The 24,093-nt window shown below is 45.6% G+C and overlaps 1 protein-coding gene and 1 long non-coding RNA gene across 3 annotated transcripts; one reads left to right on the top strand and one right to left on the bottom strand.

Moving 5' to 3' along the window:
- Positions 1 to 237: 237 nt before the first annotated feature.
- On the bottom strand, positions 238 to 20,165 carry KDM4A (lysine demethylase 4A). Of its 2 annotated transcripts, XM_040565790.1 has the most exons (22): positions 20,093 to 20,165; positions 19,658 to 19,810; positions 19,350 to 19,525; positions 18,286 to 18,400; positions 17,170 to 17,363; positions 15,674 to 15,723; positions 15,280 to 15,383; positions 14,452 to 14,589; positions 13,307 to 13,557; positions 12,401 to 12,591; positions 10,719 to 11,080; positions 8,847 to 8,967; positions 8,088 to 8,266; positions 6,640 to 6,844; positions 6,288 to 6,364; positions 5,624 to 5,679; positions 4,865 to 4,973; positions 3,770 to 3,958; positions 2,907 to 3,077; positions 2,298 to 2,417; positions 1,594 to 1,686; positions 238 to 558 (listed from the first exon to the last, which is right to left on the bottom strand). In XM_040565790.1, the coding sequence occupies exons 2-22, from the start codon at positions 19,793 to 19,795 to the stop codon at positions 418 to 420; spliced, it is 3,180 nt and encodes a 1,059-aa protein (XP_040421724.1). In that variant the 5' UTR covers positions 19,796 to 19,810; positions 20,093 to 20,165; the 3' UTR covers positions 238 to 417. The 2 variants fall into 2 exon arrangements, 1 of the variants encoding a protein (XP_040421724.1); XR_005822129.1 differs by lacking the exons at positions 238 to 558; positions 1,594 to 1,686; positions 2,298 to 2,417; ... (10 more) ...; positions 13,307 to 13,557; positions 14,452 to 14,589 and adding an exon at positions 14,981 to 15,072 and having other exon boundaries at positions 15,202 to 15,383; positions 20,093 to 20,164.
- LOC121074105 lies at positions 20,093 to 23,969 on the top strand. Its single transcript, XR_005822130.1, has 3 exons — positions 20,093 to 20,811; positions 20,916 to 21,073; positions 21,823 to 23,969. It is a non-coding gene; the product is annotated as an uncharacterized LOC121074105 (long non-coding RNA).
- Positions 23,970 to 24,093: the final 124 nt, after the last annotated feature.

Below are 24,093 nucleotides of genomic sequence, written 5' to 3'. Positions count from 1 at the left end.
CTCCCCAGATCAGGAACATTATTCAGATAAAACAATAGACTTTATAATATTCTGCAGCTGCCAAGATTCCTGGCTAGAACTCCCAGAAGAGTTTGCCACCCGTCATATTGTCTCTAATAGAAAAAGCAAGACTGCTCGACGAGATGAAAGCAGCACCCCCTTCAAGCTGGCTTATTCAGTAAGGACCCAACTTCAGACCAGGAGTCTGCAGGCATCAGCTTCAGCAAATGGGATCTGTTTCACTACTGAACAGCTGCCTTTCAGCGACTGCAGAGCATCAGCTTTTTAGCTTCCTTAGAAAAAAACAAAACAAAACAAAAAACCCTGGATTTGAAGCATCCAAATATGGCCTGTTGTACTGGAGCGTTTAAATCCTTGGGGAAAGTGGGCATCTTCTTCCTCTGCCACAGGCAGCGCTTACTCCATGATGGCCCGGTACAATGCGGGTTCAATGTAATCTTCCCGGTAGCGTGAATTGATCACTCTTTGTCTCTTCCTCTCTTGTCTGACCTCCTTCTCTGCAAAGATCTCTGTGAAGCGCATATCGGAAGCTATGGACTAAAAGAAAAGCAGAATTAGCCACCAGAACACAGATCAAATCCCTGCCTACACGTCCTCTTTTTGCATGTAAGGACCAAGATGGGACACCTGGGAACATTCAGACTTCTTCGAAAACTGATCTCTTGGGTTTCTGTACAAGAAAAATATTTAAGAAATTGGATTTAAAAGTCTGGGGGTAAGTTAAAGTGAGCTGTAACACAGCTTTCAAGTTTAACTGAGTAGCTAATTTAAATTCAGTCACTTTCTTACTAATAAACACTCATCTGTTTCAACTTGCAAGCAATCTAGTACACTTTGTGCCTTATGTAGCGGGCAGGTTTAAACAGCTGGTGACAGGAGTCAGCTATTACATGCTCTTTGTTAAACCTCCAAAATCCTGTGTGCCTGCATTAGGTGTGCAGGACCATGCTGTAAAGCAAGACACCTATCACACTGTCCTGAGTTGCAATTTTCATAGCTGGAAGCATAAAGCAACGAAACAGGGACCCAGAGAGGTTGTGGACTCTCCATCCTTGGAGATAATCAAAGCTTGCCTGGAGGGAGCCCTGAGTAAGTCTGCCCCACTTCAAAATTCAACCTGTTTTGAACAGGTGATTGGAGCAAAGACCTGCAGGGGTCCTTTTCCACCAGAATTATTTTGTAATTAAAAATAAATAAATAAATATGGCCAGCTCTCTTAATGCCACCGTACAAAGAGGTTTCCAGGACAAAGGAGAGGAGGAACTTTGCTGCTCTTTGCAACAGAATTGCCTGATGAAGCTTACAAAGACATGCACTGAGTGGGCAGTAACACGTGCTGTCTCAAACAGTGACTCTGTGCTACAAATTCCCATTATTTGCAGAAGGAGAAGAAGAATGAGACTCTCTCTCTCCCTCCCTCCTTTTGTAGCCTGATCAAACCACCAAGCTTCCTAACAATCGAGGAGAATATCAAATTGTAAACCTTTGCTGCTGTGCACTCAGCTTGCTGTTCAAGGACAAATCAAGTAAGCATTAACTTATTTAGAAGATGTTTACACCCTGTTTACCTACCAGCCTTGACTTGACTCTCTTAGGAAGCTCCTCATCCAGAGTGTACACATCATCCCTTTTCACCATCAGCTGTGATCCATCTTCAAATTCCACCTAAAAGAAAAAGGGAAGTTGTTCTGTCTGCAGTCTCAGAAATTAGAAGACTTCCACAGCTACCCTTGCTTTCTCTTCCCTGCAGAAGCCTTCTCATGAAATAACCTTCTACTAATTGGATTTTACGTGATACATATGCAGGTATGCACACGAGAACAGACTTGAACCTCACCCAATCCCATGACAGCAAAAGTAGCCGAGTACATTTTGGGATATTGTTGTAACACCTGACAAGACAGTCTGACCAGTCGCTTTACTATATTGCCTTAATATTCACTCCTTTGGAAATGTGAAGGCAAGATGCACTAAGCAGCAAGAACAAAACCAAATTTCTTTTAGAAATAGATTAAGTTTCAGGAACTGAGTCAGCTGAAGAAAAAGACCAGTGCTTTTCAGAAGCTGAGACTTTCAGGTAGGTAGCCAGATACAAGCAGAGCTGCAGGCAATCACTGTTTTGCTGTTAACTCCAGCAACTGTCATTGTTGAAAATACCAAGCAACTTCCTCTCAAGCATTTAAGCACGACCGTGCTATAACTCTGCCAGCTTTGCAAACAGCCCTATTTGAATCATCACGTTGTTGTGAACAGTAAATTTTCAGACAATTCTGTACCTGGTACATCTGGATGGCATGTGATGCGACAAACTTGGCTCCATAAACCTGTCCATCTGTCCATCTGACCTGCACAACTTCACCTTCAGCAGGAGGACCTAACTGAAGGCAGTCTCGACTCTGCAGCATAAAGGAGGAAATTAGGAGAGAAGCGTAAGGGTAAGCAGCTTCCTTATGTGAAGACTCAAGCAACAGGGGAATCCATCCCACTCAGACTAGGGACATTGCACAGCACCCCATTATTAACTCCATTTTAGGGATTGAGAAACATCTATGTCACCTGTATTTGAATCCTGACCGTGTGCCCAATTTCGAAGTACTTCATGCAGGAATAGCATGAAAGTATGAGCAAGTTTTCGTTCAGACTTACCACTGTTAAGCAACTAAAGATTAGCTGCACTCCATTACACCTGTTCTTCAGCTAGTCTCTGTTAACCTAAATCAGCCTCATGTAACACCCTTAACACTGTCTTGCAGCACATCTCAGCCATAACATGCCCTAGGAATGGGACACCTAATAAATTCCATCAGGAACCTGCTCTGCAGCAGCAGGAATTGACTCTCATCATGTGCCCTCTATTGGAGCCAGACTCCTACTGCATAACATACCACAATGTCTTCTGGATACAGGTTGTCGCTGAAGGAGCCATCATCAAAGTTGACCTCATAGAAAGTCTCCTTCGCAAGGCTGACCACTTCGCACTGATAGAAGCGACCATTCTTGTGCTTGCTGATGACTATCTGTCCAGGTGACAGATCTTGGAGCGCAGCCTTAGCTCGCTGAGAAGAGAAAAGCACGTTTTAAACACAATGACACAAACAATGCGTTGAGGCACACAGCTCTGGTGCTGGCAAACAAGGAAGCAAAATATTTTAGCTCAGGTGAGTAACTATACTCAAGACACCGCCAGCAGCATTTTTGGGAAAGTTCTACCTCTAGTATTTCAAATGCTTAAAACCTAATCTGTTAGCTACAGCTGTCCAATCCGAATGCAAGCTACTTAGTAAATTAAAGTCTCATTTTTCAGAGCAATGCAAGGCCTTTACAGTAAATATTCTCTAATAGACTGCAGTGGTTTTGATGGCTAAAAGGGCTACATGGGAACTTTGTAAACTAATCAATCACTTAAGCATGAAATTCTATGACAACTCACGCAGCCTTCTGGAGACCCAGAACTAATGCCTGCATATTAAATATCATGTCACGAAAACACTATTATTCCTCATTACAACAGCCACAGGAGGAACGTAGTACTCTCTGTCCTTCTGGGCTGCAAACCAAAATACAATAAAGGACCTAAGATCACTGAGAACAGCAGCAAGACTGAGATCAGAATCCAAGACCAGTATCATTAGAATGTTTTAAAAGAGTCAAGCCTTCAGTGAAGTTTTAACAGAATTATACAATCTAAAACTTCTCATTCCCTCCAAGATACTGCTGTTCAAATCTTGGGAGTCCCACACCTACTCACCTCTGCCTGAGATGGGATCTTATGCCTGAAGCAGGTAATGAAGACAACAAACGGCCAGTCATCAGGCTGCATCATGACTCCTGCTGCTTGGGCACAGCTGACATGAAAGGACGTGGGACACCGACCGTGGGAGCACTGTACACAGCAACCTGCAATTCTCTTTCTTCGTTTTTTGCAGAAGATGCATTTCTGTGGATAGGAAACTAAAGGTCACTGGTTGGCAATAGTTTTCACTCACACAAAAAAAGGTCTGGTCGAAGTATCTGATGCTGTGCCATTTACTCTGAGAGAGCACTGCTAATCTTTGATGAAAAGAAATGGAAGGCTAACAGCTCTAGTTCATGACAAGACAAGAATTCATACATTTAGGTAATTCCGAAGGTAAAAATATACATTAAATAACTACTATCTCACCATGCACAAGACATGTGACCTAAAGAGTCAAGCACCAGGAGATGATGGATTTATCATTTATACATATATTTTTTTTTTATAATACTCCTAAGTCAACAGGGTCTTTCAGCACCTGGATATTAAGTTTACATAAAAACAAGCACAAGAAATCAGCAGCTAGAATACACAGCACTGAATGAATCTTGGGGAAAACACTGTAAGAATGTCGTCTTTTAGCTACTAAGGCTGCACTTGAACTGGTTAACAGAAGGTAAGCTGAACAAGTAGTTAATTACAGTAGAGGAGCAGCTTCACCGAATTCAGAATCATGACTGAGTTCCGGTACATTTTTTGGAAAATACTTTTGGACATTACATGCTTAGGACACAGAAGAGTTACTGCTGTAGACTTTTCTAGCGGATAGCCCCATTGCAATAAGACATGATACTGACTTCAGGAGTTGTTTAAATCTGCAATGAGTATACTACTCATGTTAAATGCTAAAAAGTAAAGCGAGCCTTCGGGGAGCATCATTAACCACCAGATCAAGCAAATATCTTTCTAATAAGAGTCTGTATTTCCTCCGATCTCTGTTGTACACTAACAGCTGTATATTCTCCCCTTCCAGACCAATACTTTCAGAATTAACAAGATGAACAACAGCAAAGGAAACCCCAGTAGTGAAGTGCCGGTGCTCCTTACCAGCCTGAAACGTTGCAGGGGGATTTTGCCAACATCTACAGGACTGCGCTCTGCGATGTTCACAAATTTTGCCTCCAGTACAGCTACAGCACACATTACGTGAACCCACCTGTCGGGACAGAAGAGGGGTGAAAAAAGGTGAACACACACTAGGCCAACATATGATGCTTTGGAGTTTAAGTAAATATAGTTCTGATTACGCTAGCATAAACCTAGCTCCTGCTTGATCACAAAGGCTGAGAAATAGCAGCGTCATCTGCCTTCCTATTACTAGCAAAAGGGCATGTATGGGGCAAAACACAAGACTTCTTCATACTTTCAGTCAGATTTAACAGAAGAGCAATTTAGTGTGATTTATGCTCCATCACCACAACACATTTCGAAATCGAAAAATCGAGAAATCGAAATCTTCTTTGAGAAGGTACTGAGAGATGTTATCTCATCAGGAACCTTATTTCCATGTGGTGTGTTACACCTCTGCACCTTGTGCTTATAAAACACAAAGCAATTAACAGCCGCTGTCAACAGAATGATAGTAGCATATTACCTGAAGAGGTGACGATTGCCTGCAGGCAATGTGGACACAATAAACACGCTTCAGCATAGGTTCCAACCTGCCCCAGTAACATGAAGTGTGAAAAGTGTTGCTGGTCACTCCATTACACCAAAGGCCAACATTTGCTTTACTAGCCTAGCCTCATCTACTTAGGAATTGAGCTGCTCCCTGAAGACAAGAAAAAAAAAGGCTGGAACACTCACTTGTCATCATTGGCTCTCTGCAGAGCTCCTCCTCGTAATGAACACAAACAGCAGTCCTGTCACAAGGAAGAAACCGTTAGCTGAAAGAGTGAAGTCCAGAGCAATGCACTTGATCACAACTTCCTCCTCAAAATGCGCATCCAGAGGAAAAAAAAAGTTTCACTGTCAGAAGAGAACTAAATGCCTCGAACAACTCAGCCCTTTAGCTCTCAAAAGCTGCTGCCCTGAGGACAACAGATACAGACTCCAAACCTGTCAAAGGCAAGCACAACTACCACTGAAAACTTGTTCAACTTGTTTGCTATAGTTGCCTTCTGCAAATGCAATACCCCATATTTTTTGAGGAGGTTTAAAAAGATCAGGAACAAATTGAGCAAATAAAATTCAAAAGGTTGAGCATTCTGCTTTTTCAAAGAAAAGCTTTTCTTCTTGCCTTCTGCACACGTGTGCCTTCCTAGCTGTTGACAGAAGTTTCTTTCTGCTTTAAAAGTAACAGTCTTAAAAAAAAAGAGCCAAAATATGACAGGGTGGCTCCTAAACATTCTCTACAATTGCCTTTTCACAAGAGAGAATGAAAAAACATTTCACACTATGGAAATGAACTTTCTAGCAAGTTTCCAGATATACCACACTTGATCCCTGGGAATCTTATGAGGAACTTTACCTCTTCTAAGGCGTTTTCTGTGCACCTGGAGCACATCCAGTCTTCAGTGGCCTTGTCAGGGGGCACACCATAACAACCTAGAACAGACACATTTCAGTTAAGAGCTTACCTACGATCAGACTCATTCCCCTAGGGTCCTGAAGTAAAGCAGCAGTTAAAATCAATAAGCCTACAGATAATGGTTTATACTGCAAGTTGTTCATGCAGTCAGCTCTGTATTTCAACAGCCACTGCAAATATACACCATTCAGATAATGGCTGAACTTGGTCTGTTTGTAGATGAACAGGCTTACGAGGATGTACAGACTTAGCACAGAACACTACATTTAGGGTTACGCTGGGACGCACTCACTTGCATGAACGCAGACTTGGCAGTTCCTGCAGGTGATGAGTACACTGGTTCCATCTTCCTCTAAGTAGGGGGTTGAAAGATTGAGATCAGTGCTGCAGCCAGTTGTAGTGAAGCACATTTCAGGAATCAGGGGTTTGGTTCGGATCTTCCCATCCGCAGCACCTGGAGTTACTCCAGAGCTTTGACTGTTGCCTCCACACTCTGCCTGTAACATAGATATTTTTCTTCTTCACAAAGGAAGGAGGAATATTTGTCTGGCATTTTGCTCCATTTTTTCATGTGAATGGGCAAGGGAAGCGAGTTCCCAGACTTGCTACAAAATAAGTTTGAACAAAAACCATAACCACAGCTCAATTCTTGGAGCAGTCCCTCCTTGCTGCCTGATGTAGACAGACACCTGAAAACTGCAGCTGGAGTTTTCCGCTTAATAGCGTTTAGAACTCAAAGAAGCAGCTAACAGAACTTAAGTTATCTCAAATTGTTAAATTTATACATCGCCAGCACTAGTGTGTATTATACAGCTTCCATGTAGAATTTCCAGTCCTAACAAGAACCTCCTATCAGGCAGAAATAGCAAGGTCAAACAGAAAGTATGGTCTTGGGTTTTCATGGAAATTAGGAACTACATGCAATATAAATCCTGGAAAAAATTTGAGGTCTTTATTTCCAAAATTATAGTAAAAATGTTTCTAGAGCCACTGTAACTGTACAGTGATCTCAAATAAATCAGATAATCTTAGCTCATAAAATGGGGAGGGATGAGCTATCACTAAGTTGCAGGTGGAACATGCTAGCAGACAACTACTGAGCTACTACTATGCTCAGACATAAGCAGCTCAGCGTGGGATTTCCACCTAAGCATTTAGCCAACGTGCTAATGGGGTTTGCAACCTCTTCTCAATCTGTGCATTGCTACAGCTGCACTTTGCTAAAGCACATTTATATGTCATAGCTACTGTTGATGTGGATATACTCAAAAAAAAAAAAGAAGACAATTTTCTATCTGTACCATCCACAAACACAATCTTAGCTCATTTTACTTTAAAAGAAAAGTTCTCCTTGCTAGCTCCCCAAAGACCGTGTGCTATATAGAAGTGGACTTAAAATGTTTTTTTAAAAAAGCACAGAAGTGAAAGCGTCACTCTGGAAAAAAAATAAATGGATTTTGTAATCGATTCCAACAACATTCAAGCTCCGCTCTGTGGGTCTAGCAAAAACCACAGAACATAAAAGCTTCTGTTGAACACAAGAGTGAGTCTCTGGGAACCCGCAGACAGTCCATCAGAGGTGTGGTGAGGTTCACCAGATTGTGCTCTCCTGGAACAATTCCGTGGAACGACTGCAACACTGATATAGCTTTTATTAAGTAGCAATGCCCAAACTGAGTAATGGCGACAACTTATTCAGGCACCTCTACTGTATAACACTAACAGACCTGGACTACATACCTGATACGTCTGGAAGAGCATACAAACAGCACAGTAAGGAGACTGCTGGGCCATGGTCCGGTTGTATTCCTTTTCAGCCTCAAAATTTGGTGGCCGATTCTGCCACAGCTGGCTAAGTGGCTTGGCCCAAGCTTCCGTCTCTTCAGCTTCTTCTTCAGGAGTCAGTTGCTCCGATGCCTCTGCAACAAGAGATCATTACTCAGTGATTATGTACCCTTTCATAGATTCCTTCTTGCAAATAAAACTAATTAAGGCATGATGTTAAAAACGGAGATGACAAAGACTGCCACAAATTAAGTTTACAGAAGAGTGATGGGAGTCAGTAACCTAGCCTCATTTTTAAGCAGCTTCTACTGACCAAGCGACCGTGCATCAGATACAAGACAGGCTCACTGGGCAAGAACAGCATCAGCTCCAAAGCGCATCAAGACTAAGGCTGTCAGCCAAAGACTACGTATTTAAAGAAAAATTATAAATATTTACAGCAATTACTGAAATGCTCTAAGGCTGACTCTGTTATGCAACAGACTCTGGTACTACTTTAATCGTCCTTCCAGAGTTGTGAATTTCCAGAGAATGGAACAGGAAGGAAGGAAGACACCATTCGAGAGGAAGTTTTAATGATGCAAACACAAGAAGGCGACAAGCACCTTGTCTGGGATGCAAAGGTGCAGCTTTCTGACTGCAGTGAAGAATACCGTACGCTGCCCACACAAGCTGTGGCCCATTCTAAAGTTTCCCAAAGAGCACAAGGCTTACCGTCATCACTAATGCAGTCTTTAACCAAGAGCGGGTGATGGCGGGGGAGCTTGCTCAGTGGCTGGCGACGACCCTTGGACTTCTTACTCTCCTTCATTGATCTTATGTACTCCTTTGCTGCCTGGACAAGGAGAAGCAATTCAGCAGTCAAGTTAGCACGTGTACTTTTGACCTTTAAAAAAATATATATTTTGAACTTAAATGATTTTATTTCTAACAAACAAACTTGAGATGTGAACTGAGCCAACCTCTTAAAAAAGGAACTTCTTGCAGCACTTCTGCTAAGAAAAACTACATAGCAAAACTCAGTTCATGTTGATTGTTTTATTCTGTAAGAGCTCTGTTGAGCCATTTAGAGACTTAGCACAGGTCCCAGCGTAGCTTTTTATGCAAGTCTACTTATATAAGAATGGCATAAAAGATAAAAACAAAAAAAGACAAATTGAATGGTTCAACTTAGAGGGGCCACAATAAGTCTCAAGCATTCTGGAAAAATAATGAGTTGGTATGTCAACTTTGACATTCCAAGTTAAAAAAAAAGTTAGAGCTCACTGGCATCTCAAACAAACAGGCTTATTTTAAACGGAAGGAAACTTTCACCTCATCTTCTTATTACTTGCCCTGGTGTCTTCCCAGACAGACTGGAAGGAGGAGACTACAACAATTGTTACTTCCTCTACCCTTAGCCTAATGCAAAAACAAGTGACACATACTGACAAAGTTACTACTAACCTGACAAGCAAAGCAATAAAGGCAATGATTTAAACAGCCCAGTAAGTCTCTCAGTAGGATAAAAAACACCCTTTCTTTGAATCTCTCTTTCCTTTAAAAGCAGAAGTATATCTTAGATTAAAAGTGTCTTTCATCTTTGTAAATCTTTTTTTTTTTAATATATATACAAGACAGAAGAGAGCACATCATCTCTGATCCCCTACATAGAATTGGCCACTAAAATTCTCAGAAACAAATATGCTTTTGTTCAAATGGAATTTAGCATTCCCAGTTACCACCTAATGGAAAATTTGTTTTGAAATACACCATACTGGGGAAGGCCATCAACACCCATTTAGAATTTCTTCTTTTCCCTGTAAGGAGTATGCAATGGAGACATCAACATCAGCAGCACAGTATCTTCAGTTTAAATATACATGAGAACTCTAGCTCATTTTCAGCTTTATCAACAGATTTGTCCAGCTGCTGCTCCATTTCTGCAATTCTTCAGTTTTGCAGATCCAACCATTATCAGCCTCCTACTACTTCAGCACAGGCTTGCAGAGGGAGACAAAGTTATTTGAGAAAACAACAACAGGTAAGATGTTAATTACAACCTTGTTTTGGTTTGTCTAACCAAGGATTCATTAAACATTCAAATTTATGTTTTCCCCTACCAGTAATTTTTTGTTCCATTATTTCTTTCTAAAAAAAGTACAGAGATGTGCACATGTATGTTATTTTATAAAAACATCAAACAAATTAATGTATTCATAATAAAAGGCTGGATTGAATTAGATTTAGTTTAGGTACAAACAGGCGTCTGTAGCCACAAAAGGACCTGGATGAGCCTGTAACACTACCATCTCAAAACCACCAAGCTACACTTTCGCTTAAAGCGCCTGAATAATTTAGAGAAGTTCTCAAAACAAGAAATCTCCTTGTTTTCTAGAACAGGAAAGAGAGTAAGACGTTCGTCTTAATTTTCTGTTGCTGTTCAGCAAATCCTACAGGTGTTAAAAACAGGTTATTGACTAAGCAACGCGCTACCAGAACAGCAATGAAATGAAAACGTAATCTGCACAGAGAGAAGTTGTGTCACAGTAAATCCCTGACCACGTAACACAGCCCTTAAGCTTGCCGTACTCATGCCATTCGTACCTCTGCCAGTTCTTGTTCATTCATGCTGGCAGTAGCACTGGTTTTCTTTCCTGAAGTCTGTTCACTGTCAGATCCACTTGCATCCCCTTTAGCGTAGCTATGGACTGTAAGCACCCCAGCTGGCCCAGGTACAGTTCTTTTTGGCAACAGATCAGTCGATTCAGAGTCTGAAGAACCAGAATACGCTGGCGAGCCGGGCTGAACGCTGCAAGTTGCACTCTGCTTCGAAGTCGGCAAAACTGAAGTGGAATTTGAAGCATGCGAAATGGAGAGGTCCAACGCAGCTGCTTCTTGCTCTTCCTCTTCTTCCTCCTCAAGCTTCACAGCTTTCAGTTCTTCAAATTTGGCCAAGCCTCCACAATCTAGAAGAAAGGATAGACTGACTCCTTCTAAAGTCTGGGCAGCAGAGAGAACAGCCTGTAACCACTTGCACAAAGTCAAACAGGAAAGCAGACTACTAGACAAGATAGAAATGCGACACTAAGTCATGTAAACAGGAGATCATTAATTCAAACACCTATAAAATCATGGTTGCCTTGGAGAGAGAGAATAGAAGCATCTGCTCATTGCATCTTACATTACAGGAACCAGGGTACATCAAACAAAACTAGCAGAAGGTGGGTTCAGAACAAACAGGAGATGGTCCCTTATACGGTGTAGCTAGACAGTGCACCTCCTGGCCACATGAGGCTGTGGGTAAGAGCTTACAAGGGTTCAATGGAGAGTTAACAGGAGAAGGAAAAAAAACACACAAACCAATAGAGGATTATTAATTACAAGTTGCAAATGTCTGGAAAACAGAATACAAAAGAGAGGCATCACGTACATATTTGCCCTCTTCTTATATTGTTCCAGTAAGTACCTCAATCTTCCCTTAAAAGCAAGGATAATTGGCCCCATACAAACCACGTTAACTTCCTCTTGCATACTGATTACAAAATTACTAAGAAAACATCCACACAGCACAGCCGCACTACCAGGCAGTGTGCATGTGTTTTATAGAAATCGTACAATTGCTTAGTAAACAGGTCACCCTGTACAACAGTGCTATACAGAGGACCTTACGCTACTAAGGTATCGAATAAACTTCGGTATGCCAGCAGACAAAACAAAATCAGAAGTCAAAAGCCAGAAACACCCATTTCTTAAGCAAGCCTCTTGTAATACTTCCTTTTAGTTCAGCTGAAAACCAACATCCGCATGAACTACCTGCATTCAAGCAGATACAGGATGGCTGCCTACACGTGCTCTTCCCCTACATATAAATATTTTTAACATGTAATTCTCACTGGGCTGTTATCCATATACAGGCTACAAAAGCTTGCAACTCAAACTGTGTTTACCTCATTTACTCAAAGTGGTGACTACTCAAAAGCGTCAGCCACATCTAACTAAAGGGCACAACCTAAAACCGTTCTAGCTCTACCCTCTGGTCTCAAAAATTAAATGCCAATATCTCAAGTCTCATGACAGTAAGTTTCTGACACGCTTTCCATGGCTCTGACAAATTAGTGTCTGCCTTTTTTTTTTTTTTTTTTTTTTGACATGACGACATTCTACCATCTATGGCACATCTACTCTTACCATCTATGAGACAGCACTGCAGACTCAGGTCTAGCAGCTCTTTCTCTGAAGACTAATACCCTGTCCTCCAGTACCAGGATAAAGCTTGACACAGTTACCTGAAAGCTTGCACCCTTGTTCACCCTGCTGCCCATGTTCACTTGTGGGTATCTCACAAGGCTGTGCCGTGTCTGCTTCATCCTGCGCAGAGCTCAGCTCCTCCTTGGGGAAGGCCTCGCTCTCACTCACTTCCTGAGGTACTTCCAGGCAGACTCGGTGCCTTTTGGTTCCTATGCGATGCTTGGGCACACTGCAGAAGAGAAATTCACACCAGGTTACCAAACACATCGTGAGTTTGCTGAACTTATGTCTGGACACACAAAATACAGCCTGGTCTGGGTCACGTTGTTTTATGATACAGCATCTGGCAAGCTAAACAGTTTCCAAGTTATTCTGAAGTGTTTCCTTTTCCTTTATAGAAGCAGAACCAGTATTCCTCAGCACCTGTTAACTGTGTAGTAGGCACCTGGTAACTGCGTAGTATGTTCTAGCCAGACATTTTTTACCTTAGAAACAAAATAAACGAACAAAGATTTAGGAGTGCTTGCTGACGCTGGTTGAAAAACCTAAGGCGATTAGCCTGACACACACCGATGTTGCAACTTGGAGTACTGATACTACTGGACTTCACTAGCAAGTACCATCTCATGATCCCAATACGCTGCCTTTTTCTTCTGACCTCCAAATGTATGGTAAACACTTCCAATACAGGCTTTGGACACCTGTGCAAAGATGAAGAACTATCTTCAAAGCTAGTGCGTTTCTCATCTACAACAGGATAACATAACTTGGATTAAAACAGTTAAAAGAGTAAAAATAAAGAATAAACCCTTTTCCCAAGGAAAAAAAGTCTATTGCTAACTCCAACTGCTATTGTTTTATGGGAAGAGCAAACAATTAAATCGCAGCAGGATCCAATTGCTAATAACCATAACAGAAAAGCAGAGAACTATGTACAGCACTACCTTTTTGCCTCATCCCCATCCACCTCCTCTTTACACGTTTCTCCTGTTTCCATTTCCTCAGCATACTGCTTCCCACTCTTGACTTTTTGCATAAGATCCCCTTTAAGGAACTCCGCTGCTTCTGGTGTTGGAAGAGTATGGTCAATGACGGTCACGTCCTTCCCGGCCTTCCAGAGCTTGTAACGGTCCGGCTGGTACTTCCTCACGAACACATCCATGGAGATCTTCACCATGTCCTTCCGGCACGAGCACTGGAGTCACAGAAAAAATTCAAGTAAGGCTACATACTCCACAGCTTTACTCTGCACTCCCACATCACTTTGCTTTCAGGAGCTTAAATGAAGAAAAAAAATTATCCCAGTTTTATGTATTTAAGCCTCAGAACACTCTCTTTCTCACGAAATTAAAACAGCATGTATTAAGCTACTCATTAAAAACTGAGCAGAAAAGTCAGCAACAACGAAACAGAAAAGATGCTACCACAGTAACTGCGAAAGAAAGCTCACCAACTTATGTACATAGTTGCTGATAGAAGCTGACTACCTTAAAAATCCATGGGCTCACGCAAGAACAGCCAGCAAAACCAGAGACTGTAACGAGGAAGCTGGAGCCATACATACTCTGGGCCTACCCAGAGCAGTGGAGGCTCCCCTTATCTGGTTATAGGTAAAACCAGTGTTTGAAAGCATTCACTTCAACGTAACTTCTGAAAACGTAATCTATGTTTGTAAGGCACCTCCTACAGGGATATAACATTACCCAGTCTAAAGGTTCATTGATAAATGACTTAAATTACTGAAGCCATACCCGAAGCTAAACAGTCAACAAACAATGGGTAAAATATCAGACAAAATACTGACGAGTCCTGACCGCTAAGCACACCCTTTGATCTTTGGAAAGATGCTAGTCAGTCTCCTGCTCTTCTCTGAAGCCTCACTTGATCTACACAAGGTGAGAAAACATGCTTTCTGCTAAAGAAAGATATGAGGCTGACTGGGCAACGTTACCGTCTCAGGAAGTGAACATCACATCTTAAATTGGACAAAGCGCTGAATTCACTTCCTTAGAACAAACATCAGGGGCTTAAAGAGGAGCAGAGCATCAGGCACTGCATTCAGCTTATCTGTATGCAACAGACCACTTACCAGTACAGACTGCTTCCCATACTCAATCCACCGAAGAGTAGCAAAGTTGGTAGATTCAGCACAGTTAAATCCATGATTAAAGCCAGCATGATAACTATAAGGAAAGGTTATCATGAACTCTCCAGCTTCCTGCGTCACCTAGAAGGCAATTGAGACACCGCACTGTTATTCACAGCTTAAGAGTCAACTCTGTGGGTCTGAATAAAAGCAGCTTCTGTAATCCACATGTGCAATGTATCTGAAACCCCTACCCACACACAGTAATTGGAGTTACTTGCTGCAATAGATAAAATTCATACATGTCTTCATTATTCTCTTAAATATTTGTTTACTAGAAGGCAACACTCAACAGTTTTTACTAAAACACGACCGAACTGATCAAAATAGCACGGAAGTAGCTATACATGTGAAATACTCTGCGATAAGGCACTTGGAATTCGTAAAGACCCTCACGTGTATTTGCTGCTATTTGGCTGAAGAGTATCCAACGTCAACTAAAATTTCTATCCACACACACCTCGGAAACTTATTGCTGTTCTCACTCAAGTACAACTCTCCGTCAGCTCCTCTTCAACACATCCCCACTGCCTAGCAAAGGTTCATGCAACCCTTCAGCTGCCCCTGCAGATGTAACAGTACTTCTGAATAAGGACTCAAAGACTAGACTACATTTATTCTGCTGTATAAATGGAGGTACAGTGGGAAAGGATTGCCATATGCCCTCCCTGCTCCTATTTCCTCTCTAAGCACCTGCTATTGGCTGCTGGTTGAGATGAGACTGGGCTGCATGAACCTTTTGACTGTGTGACTGTGACTACTTTTCTACACCTTATCAAAAGGGATGCCATATTTCTTCAGTATTGATGGAGAGATCAGGGTCATCTTGTGACGGAGAAACGCTTCACAGCTCTGGGCACTTCCCGGAAAGAATCCTGTTTAAAATAAAAGCAAGGAATGATATTATTGCTCTGCTGTGAATTGAATTATTTTTTCAGTAACTTTTACTAAAAGTTATTGTCTGAACAATATTTTTCCCTAGGCCTAGAAGTTCTGGCCATCTTGATAGAAGTGCACTAGCTTGCATTCTGAAGAAAAAGAACAACTCCTGCAGACGTCCTTAAGAGATGCCCATTTGAAAGAGAGTAAGACCACACACAGATGGATCTTCCCTCAGCTATAACCTTCCAGATCTAACAACCAGTAGTAAGAATTGCACGATTACCTTTGGCAAGTCTCTCCAGCCGCTTCCCATGCTCTGGAGGGATAGAGTACCTGCAAGTCATAAGAACAACTCTGTTAAGTTCAAGTGACATGACAGAATCTCAAAGTTTGACTGGAAACCATAACAGGGCATCAAGGCATGAATTACTGTTTTTTTTCTTTTAAAAATTCCTCCATCTCCACACTATCTCTTTCAGAGTTTGATGATACAAAGCTAAAAATCTTTATCGAGGACTTTCACCCCCCGTCCTTAAGAAAATCAAAAGCCAAAAGCTGACCATCTCCTCTAGGGCCTTTTACTTAAGCAGCCAAGGAAATAAGAAGTCTAATGCATGTAGTTAGCAGATCTGTGCATCAAAACGTAAGTTGCAAGAAGAAAGGGAAGAGCACTTCCTAACCTGAGTTCGCAGGCCCGCAATATACCCAGTACAAGAAGAAACACAAAGCAAGACAGAAAATGGAATTGTATCTTTCAGCAGCTCAGTCCAAGGATGCACTAGATCAGGTGTGATGCCGCATCCTCAATGGGCACAACTTGCAGCATGCTTGTTAGCATTATGTCTCTCTCTGTACAACCTTTGTACGAGTGCCACAAAACTCGTAGTTGGTTTCAGTTACTCTAGCCAAACCAACTACTCAGGATTTCTTTTGATCTGGGACAGTGTGCTACAACCTCGATGGAGTTCCTTGTTGAGTGAAGCAGGCTAAAGCATCAGCAAAGTTAACTTTTTCTACTTACTACTGTAAAAGAAGCAATAGCCAAAAGGTTTAAAACTGACTCAGTTATTCTGTTCATTCCCATGCTATTGCCACTGCATGGGGTTGTTCGCTGGTCACATGGTGCTAGCTATTATTTCTGACTTCAAAGTTGCATTAAAAGGCAGCCAAAAATACTAGTTTCCAACAAAATTGCCATGGAAACAATTGTTGAAGTTGCTTGAGAAATTCATTTGTGAACAGAAGGGAATGATTCACTCTAAAATGCAACCCATACTACAGAAAAATTCAGAAATCTCCCCTAAAAAGAATCACGAAAGCCTTGACACTGGGCAAACCATCCAGCAAAATCCACTAGCCTGCTTTTATATCTATGATAAACAGCTACATTTCAAAGCCCGTCAAAAATTGTGACTGCACGATGACAGGCTTAATACCCCTGTATGGCCATTTTAGAGCTCAGGAAATCTTAAGTAAGTTTTCCAGGTTCTGGCCCTATCACACCAGATACTGTCCGCCTGACATTATAATTCTGGAGAACTCTTTGCATCACAACAGCAAAGAGATTTTCTAAAGGTAACCAAACAAATTCTACTGAGGCCATGTACTGGTTTCAAATTCCTTACAGCTTTCTAATGCTCTTTTCATCAGATCCAACTGCACTGCAAGATAGGAGGGATAGTAATTCCTTTACTCAACTCTGGTAACTTCACCCACTTTGACTCCGATATTTTATGGTATTCTTTTCCTACATCTAGAAGCTTCCCTTGAAAACCTTACCATGACTTGGGTTCCCCAAAATGCAAGTAATTAATACTGTAGAGATCCATGTCTTCAGTATGCCACGCAAATGAAGTTTTCCACATGCCAAAATAGAGGTAAGGAGTATTCACTCCTTCGATGGTTATGCCACTTTCATTCTCCACAATATCCAGGATTGTGTTCAATCTGCCAATATTCCACGCATCTACGTGCTGCAAAGCAGAAATCTCGTGTTAAACGGGCATTACACAGAACAGGGCCACACAACTACGACAACAGTCGCAAAAAGCTATCAAATGCTTGTGATCAAACAGCACCTCAAGACAAGCCATTTACTGGCATAGTTCAAATCATCAGCTAGCTCACCTAAAACAAGCTTCCCATGGTGTTACCTCGCATACTGATTGTTTACCAGACGCTTTTATGGAGAAAAAGAACTTACCAGCTGACACAGTAAGGATTAGGAAAGAGAAACAGTCATGAAGCTACAGACTTCACACAGCAGAGAACAACAGTGCAAGCTTGAGCTGACGTTCTAAGAGACGGCAGACTGAACCTTCTTGAACAGAAACAATTTTCATCCCAAACTTTGTTTTTTAAAGTGAATTAGAATTTAGGACACTAGCCACCAAAATACGTGCCCTTTTCATATGTTTATCATCCTAACACGCAGTGGCTACAGAGCCATGACACGAAAGTAAATGCACTAACGGATACCAAAGCAGTGCACGTTCACTGATTAACACTGTTCAGGACAAAGCACCGTAAATCAAAGACTTACGTGACAGTGGTTCTTTCATTTTAGAAGTCAACTGTACTACACTTAGTAAGCTAAGTGTTAATGCTAACATTTACTAAGTAAGTGTTACTCTTAGTAAGTGTTAATAGTTGAATACTCACAGAGGTTCCCTAGAGCACTACCTCTAGTAGCCTTTTTAAACTATCCGGTTTAAACGGGAAGTGTATCACAAAAATACAGCTTATTGTGCTCCTTCTTACTCAAGAAGCTGGAACTCTGCAAAGGCTATCGTTAATTCTTTCTGAAAGCTAGAGTCAAATGCTGCATGAGCATTTACGGAATGCAACGCAACACATATAGAGATAACTGTTACCGGAAAATCAAAACCGTCTTACCTTCTCATAAAGCGTGCCATTAACATCAGCACCGTAGATGGGGGCATTGAACGTAAGGTTCTTCCAGTACTTCCGTTCAAGGTCTTCGAAGTCCGTGTAGCGGGGTGTGCAGTACCTAAAACACCAACCAAACAACAAAAAAAAGACTTTGCAGTTTGATACTTGAGGAGTTTAAAACAACATTTTCCACCACTGAAGGAATCAAAAGCTACAGCAAAGATACCTAATGCATGTCATCAGCCAGACCCCTGCCCCTCCCAGAACAGGGACCACAGCTGAGACTTGGAAACCAAGGAACACAAAGAAAATAACCTTCTGTTTCCTAGTTTACTTTCATTTTTGCCTAGTGCACTTTTCTCAGCTCAGAATAATTCCACTTTCTACTTGTTGCTACTTAGCGAAGAAGGATGCATTTGAAACCGGAAATGATACAGAGGCTAACTCGAAAAAAACAACAAAGAAGCGTGAAAGCAAAATCCCTAATTCCCACCTGCTCGTAGACTGGTCAAGCACGCTCAGTTTACCAACAAAGTATTTGTTTGCTATGTCCACTCCTCCTTAGTATGTACCGGCCTTGTTTGCTATGTTCATTCCTGCCTACTATGTACCGGCCTCTGTGCACAACCAAACTTACACTCTGACACATAGGAAACGCATACGTATCTGCCAGACGATTACATACGCAGCATTAAGCTAACTTTCAGAGAATTGCTCTATTAGAGAAGCAGAACCTTAAAGCTATCGATGCGGTGTGCCCTTGCAAGACGAAATAAGCTGCAGCAGGCAGACTGCAGCTAGCCATGTCAACGCCGCTTCTCAGCAGTTATTTCAAAGGCTGTTTCTTCTTAAGAGCGCTTTCCCCTCCCTTCTCACGGCCGCTACGCGCCTCTCTGCGCTGCCGGGTGCCGACACCGGCTCCCTCACAGCCCGGGGCAGGCAGGGGGGGCTCGGTGGCAGGCAGGGAGCGCCCCCCCCGACGCCGCCCACCGCCTCGCCACCCCCCCCCCCCCCACCTCGGGGCCGCGTTCCGGGTCCGGCCGGTGGCGGCGGGCGCCGGGACCTACTTGTCGCTGTTGGCGATCCTGCGGAACTCGCGCACCGTCATGGCCTTCTTCTGGATGTTGTACTGCGTGAAGAGGCCGGACTGCCCCGTCACCACCTGCTGGATGGGCGCCGGGATCACCAGCTCGTCGATGTCGTCGTAGCACCGCCGCGGCCTCCACTCCTTGGGGGGCACGATCTGAGGGGGGAGAGGGCACCGTGAGGGGCACCGTGAGGCGCACAAAGGGGCCGGGGGGGTGGGGGGTGGGAGGGGGGGGGGCAGGGCCCGCAGGCCCCGGGGGGAGGCTGAAGGGGACGGGAGCGGCCCCACCTTGGCCAGCCCGGCGCGGTGCGCTCCCTGCGCCTCCACGTAGGCGATGTAGCGGCTGAAGTCGCGGAACTGCTCCATGCTGGGCCGGAAGGTCATGATCCGCGCGCCGGGGTTGGGGCCCTCCAGCTCCGAGGCCATGGTGCCGGGCGGCCGCTGCACGGAGGGGAGCGGGGAGGGGGGGGGGGGAGGAGGGAGGCGGGCAGGGGGCGGGTCAGCCCCGCGGCTCCTCCCCCCTCCCGGCCCCGCCGCCCAGCCAATCGCCGCGGGGTCCGCGCCGGCCCCGCCCGCCCATTGGAGGAGGGCGACTGCCCGTCAAGCGAGCGGCCCCCCCCTCCCCCTCCCGTCCCGGCCCGGCGCGGAGGGATCCCGGCCCCCCTCGCGGCGGTCCCCTCGCGGCTCGCCCCCCCCTCTCCGCCCCGCTGTATCCCTCCGCACCACGCGCCCAATGAGGCCCCGCAGCACGACGCCGCCGACGCCACCGTCGGCCGCTCCCCGCCGCCCCGCCCCGCCCTCGCCGCCGCAGCCAATCGCCGCCCCGCTCTCCTTCCGCGGCCAATAGGAATTCGACGTCCCGTCGGGGCCGGCCAGCGAATCAGGAGGCCGGGAGCGGGGCGGTTGCTAGGCGGGCGGGGGCAGGCCCGGAGGCCGTCGCTAGGGGGCGGTTGCTAGGGGAGCCCGCGGCCTACTCGGGGCCGGGCCGGGCCCTGCCCGGGCACCGGGCCGGGGCCGAACGGGGCCGAGCCGGGCCGAGCCCCTCGCCCCGGGGCTGTTTGCCCCTTGCCGTGCTCGCCTGGGTGCCAGTGGGTGTGTCAGCGGGCACCGGGCGTTAACACACACGCCCCAGGCGTGCTGCCCCTCACACGGGAGCCTTGCCAGGCGGGCAGGGACGGGGAGAAGTGTCCCCGTGGCCAGCACACGTCCACAGCCCTCCATAACCCATCGCTGCCCTGGGGAGGGCCGGCGGCTGGCCGTGCGGCCCCAGCAGCAAAGGTGTTTAGGTGTAGACAAGGCCCGAACGCTTGGCAGCCGGCCTGGGGCTGCTGGCTCCCGTGGCTGGAAGTGGCTGGGATTTTCACAGGTCACGGCGTGCTAAATGCCTCTTAAATGTCTTGTGCTAAATGGCTCTTAAATGTCTGCAGTAGGCAGCCTCGAAAGTAAGCATAACCCACACAAAAGGACTCCTAACTGTCATGCACTCATCCCTTCACGCCTGTCATGCCTAAGCAAAGCCTTAATTTCCCTGTGTGCCTCTCCTCAGACACATTTCCTTTGGTGTCACGCTACAGAACCCTGAAAGCTCTGTGTGCTGCTGCTTCTCTGGCCATCTCAGACACCAAATTATTACAGTCCAGAACCTTGAGGTGATTAAAACCACAGCAGGCACAGCACTTGGCGGCATGCAGGTGCAACTGTAAGGTAACATTCTGAGAAGCACGCTGTGTGGTCCTGGCCCTTCTGTTGGCCTCGCAGCCACGCTTGCTAACCATTATTCAAAAAAACCCAACTTTTTAATATCAGCAGACATGAGACATTCTTTTCATGCTGACAAGTGGCAAAACGTTGCCACGAGCGCGTAGGCAGGAAAGCTTGGTGACATATAATTGCTGCTGTGGACTGAGATTGTTTATTAGAACTGGCAAAAGGGCAACAATCAGCTTTAATTGGTGGGATCAGAATTTTCCCTGATCTCAGACACAAACCAGGTCAGAAAAGGAGGGAAAAAAAAGAAAAAGTAAAATAAATTATTTTTTTTTAAAAATGTCACTCACTGGGAAACTTTACAAATCAAAATGGCAGCGTTGCTGAGAACAATAAAAGCCAGGACTGCGGGGGGAGAAGTTTCCAAGCTACTGTGCAAAATAAGCCCAGATTTGTTCGGTGGTGCTGCTGTTTCTTTTCTTTATTTAATAACTGTTTTGCCTTTGAAAACAAAAAAAAATAAAATTGGCGTCCCAAAAGGCGAAGTCTGGGGCAGTGTGTTATTTAGCATCGCTAGGAAGCAAGTCAAGCCTAGACGGGGCTTACACAGCTCTCTTGCTATAGGTACCAACGGCATGCATAAAAAAATAATAAGAGCACAAGGGCACCTCAATGCCCATCAATTTACCTTTGACTAGCTGCCATTTACCTGCTGTCCCACCTGCCAAACTGCTCACTTTCTGCAGACCTTGCCCTTTACAGAGCTGCTTATCTGACTGTGCATTGGGGCTACCTCAGAAAATGAAGGCATGGAAGGTATTTGCTGGGAAAAAGCACAACACAACGCTACAGCACTACCTACCCAGCTGCACTGCTCAGTGTGAATGTGATCAGTCTGAAAGAGAGGTTCCAAAAGAAAGAGGCCAAATTCCTCCTTTGTGCATCACCTTGGGACCACTCACTCAAGGTTTGGCGCACGGTAGCGCTGTGAATTCAGGCTGCTGTCAGAGGGAGGGAGTGACCTCAAACCGGTACCAAAGAAAATGGGGCAAAGAACGCCAGCCAGACTAAATTCTTTTTGGCCAGGGAAAGCTGAGAAATGCAGACCAGGCACAGCAGTGCCAGGCACAGCAGTGCCAGGCTCTGGGCACAGGCAGTGTGCCTCATCTGCCTGGAGCACAGCAGAAGTCTACGTGTTTGGGCTTTTTTCCTCCTCTTTTGTGAGATCTGCAGAGGTAGATGGAAATAAACATTAAAGGAACAAGTAAATGGAAATAAATGTTAAAGGAACAAGTGCTTTCAAGCTGGTATGACTCCAACCCCCTTGGGCTTTAGGAGAGCAGTGCGGACTTTGTGAGAGGAGGCTGGTGCAGTGGGACTTCCCCCACAGACAGCAGCTGCGTCGCGGCTCTCTGACCTCGCTGTCCTCTTGGGGACCATCCCCTTGCCAAGAAGGCCCGCCCTCGCTCTTTGGGAGCCTCCTGGGCCTCCCTGCGCGCGGAGCCTTTATTGGCTTTGTGAGGCTGGCACGAGGCTTTTGGTTCTCCCCCTCTGCCTCTCCTCTTTCTACCCAGCCTGTAGGTACTGCCTGCCAGAAAGGTGCCTTGTGGCAAGCAGAGAAGTGGAGCCTGCAGAGGAGGTGAATTGGGAGCGTTCTGTCCCCGTGTTTTCCCTGGGTTGACTGTAGAAGGTTTGGGCTAAGAACAAGTTACCACAAGGGGAGGGAAGCCCAAAGTGTTCTTGCAGGATGTGCGTGCAGATGTGGACGTGTCCTGGCAACTGGTGTTTCCAGTGAGAGCAAGGCACCGCACTGGAAGCCACCCAGGGATGAACGGCTCGTGCCGTGCGCTTGGCACTGCCTGGTCAGTGCTCAGCGAGCACAACTGCGTGGTGAAAGCATCGCCAGCAGCTGCAGCTTAGCGGCAGAGCCAAAGCATTCTTGCTGCAGCACAGGCAGGTGCTTGCTACCTGCTTCCCAGCTGGCTGGCTTCCTACAGCACAACGGTTATAGCACAGCCTCTTTCCTCCCCAAACGCGCCCACGTACGAGCAGCTGCGTGCTCGGCCACGTAGCCTTGCCATCGTGGGCCCCGGCAGCGCTGCAGAGCCGAGCTCCTCAGTGCCAGCGGTGCTGGCACGTGCCTGTGCACACACACGCCTGCGCACGTGCTCTGCCTCACAGGGGCAGGAGCTTGCTGTGCCCTAGGACCTGCAGCCTCGTGTGGAGCTGCCCCACAGCAGAGCGAGAGAAAGGCTCGGCCAGCCTCGGGTCACCCCAGGTGGAAGTGCTGGGTTTGAACCAGTTGGGCGAGGGGGAAATGCTGCTTTGCATCTGGCGCCTGCTCAGAAGTCAGTCTGACCTGGCAGGAAGCGTGACATGTAACAGCTCTAGCAAAGGCAGCGAGCAGCACGTAAGATGCCCGTGATCGCATCAGGAAAAGGCTTGTGAAGGACGGACAGGTGGTGGGGCCCCGTCCCGCATGGCTCTGCCCCTTGCAGCGGCCTTTCCTTTGCACGCTTGCGCTGTTTGCAAGCGCTGCTGCCTAGCAGCCAGCACTGCCCTGTGGGACTGCTGGACATACGCAGGCAGGGCTAGGGCACATACGCAGAGCAGGCGCAGCCATGCAGGGTGTGCCTGAAGTGGGTCTCACACCTGCACATCCTCCAGTGCTGCTCTGCACCTAGGGGCCGGGCAATGGTTTCACTGCTCAGCTTTAACTTTCTACATGCACCTGGACTCACTGCCACAGAACGCCATTACTGCAGCACCCCAGGAGGCCGGTAACATCTCAGCCTCCTCCAGGACTCGTATTGCCACCACAACCCACCCCACCAACCCCTCTCTTTTCTACAAACCCACCAGCAGTCTGTCGCTACTCCAGCGCAGTCCTGCAGCCAGCACGCTGGCAGGGGAGGGGATGCAGGTAAACGCTCTTCCAGCAAAGCTCACCATCACCCCGGGAGATTTGCAGGACCGCATCCTGCCGCATCCTGGATTTCTCTTTTAATAAGAGAAGG

The sequence above is a fragment of the Cygnus olor genome, chromosome 8, assembly GCF_009769625.2.
Source record: "Cygnus olor isolate bCygOlo1 chromosome 8, bCygOlo1.pri.v2, whole genome shotgun sequence".
NCBI classification, from domain to species: Eukaryota; Metazoa; Chordata; class Aves; order Anseriformes; family Anatidae; genus Cygnus; species Cygnus olor.
The sequence above is the reverse complement of the archived record's forward strand: the minus strand, read 5'-3'. Positions and strand labels throughout refer to the sequence as shown.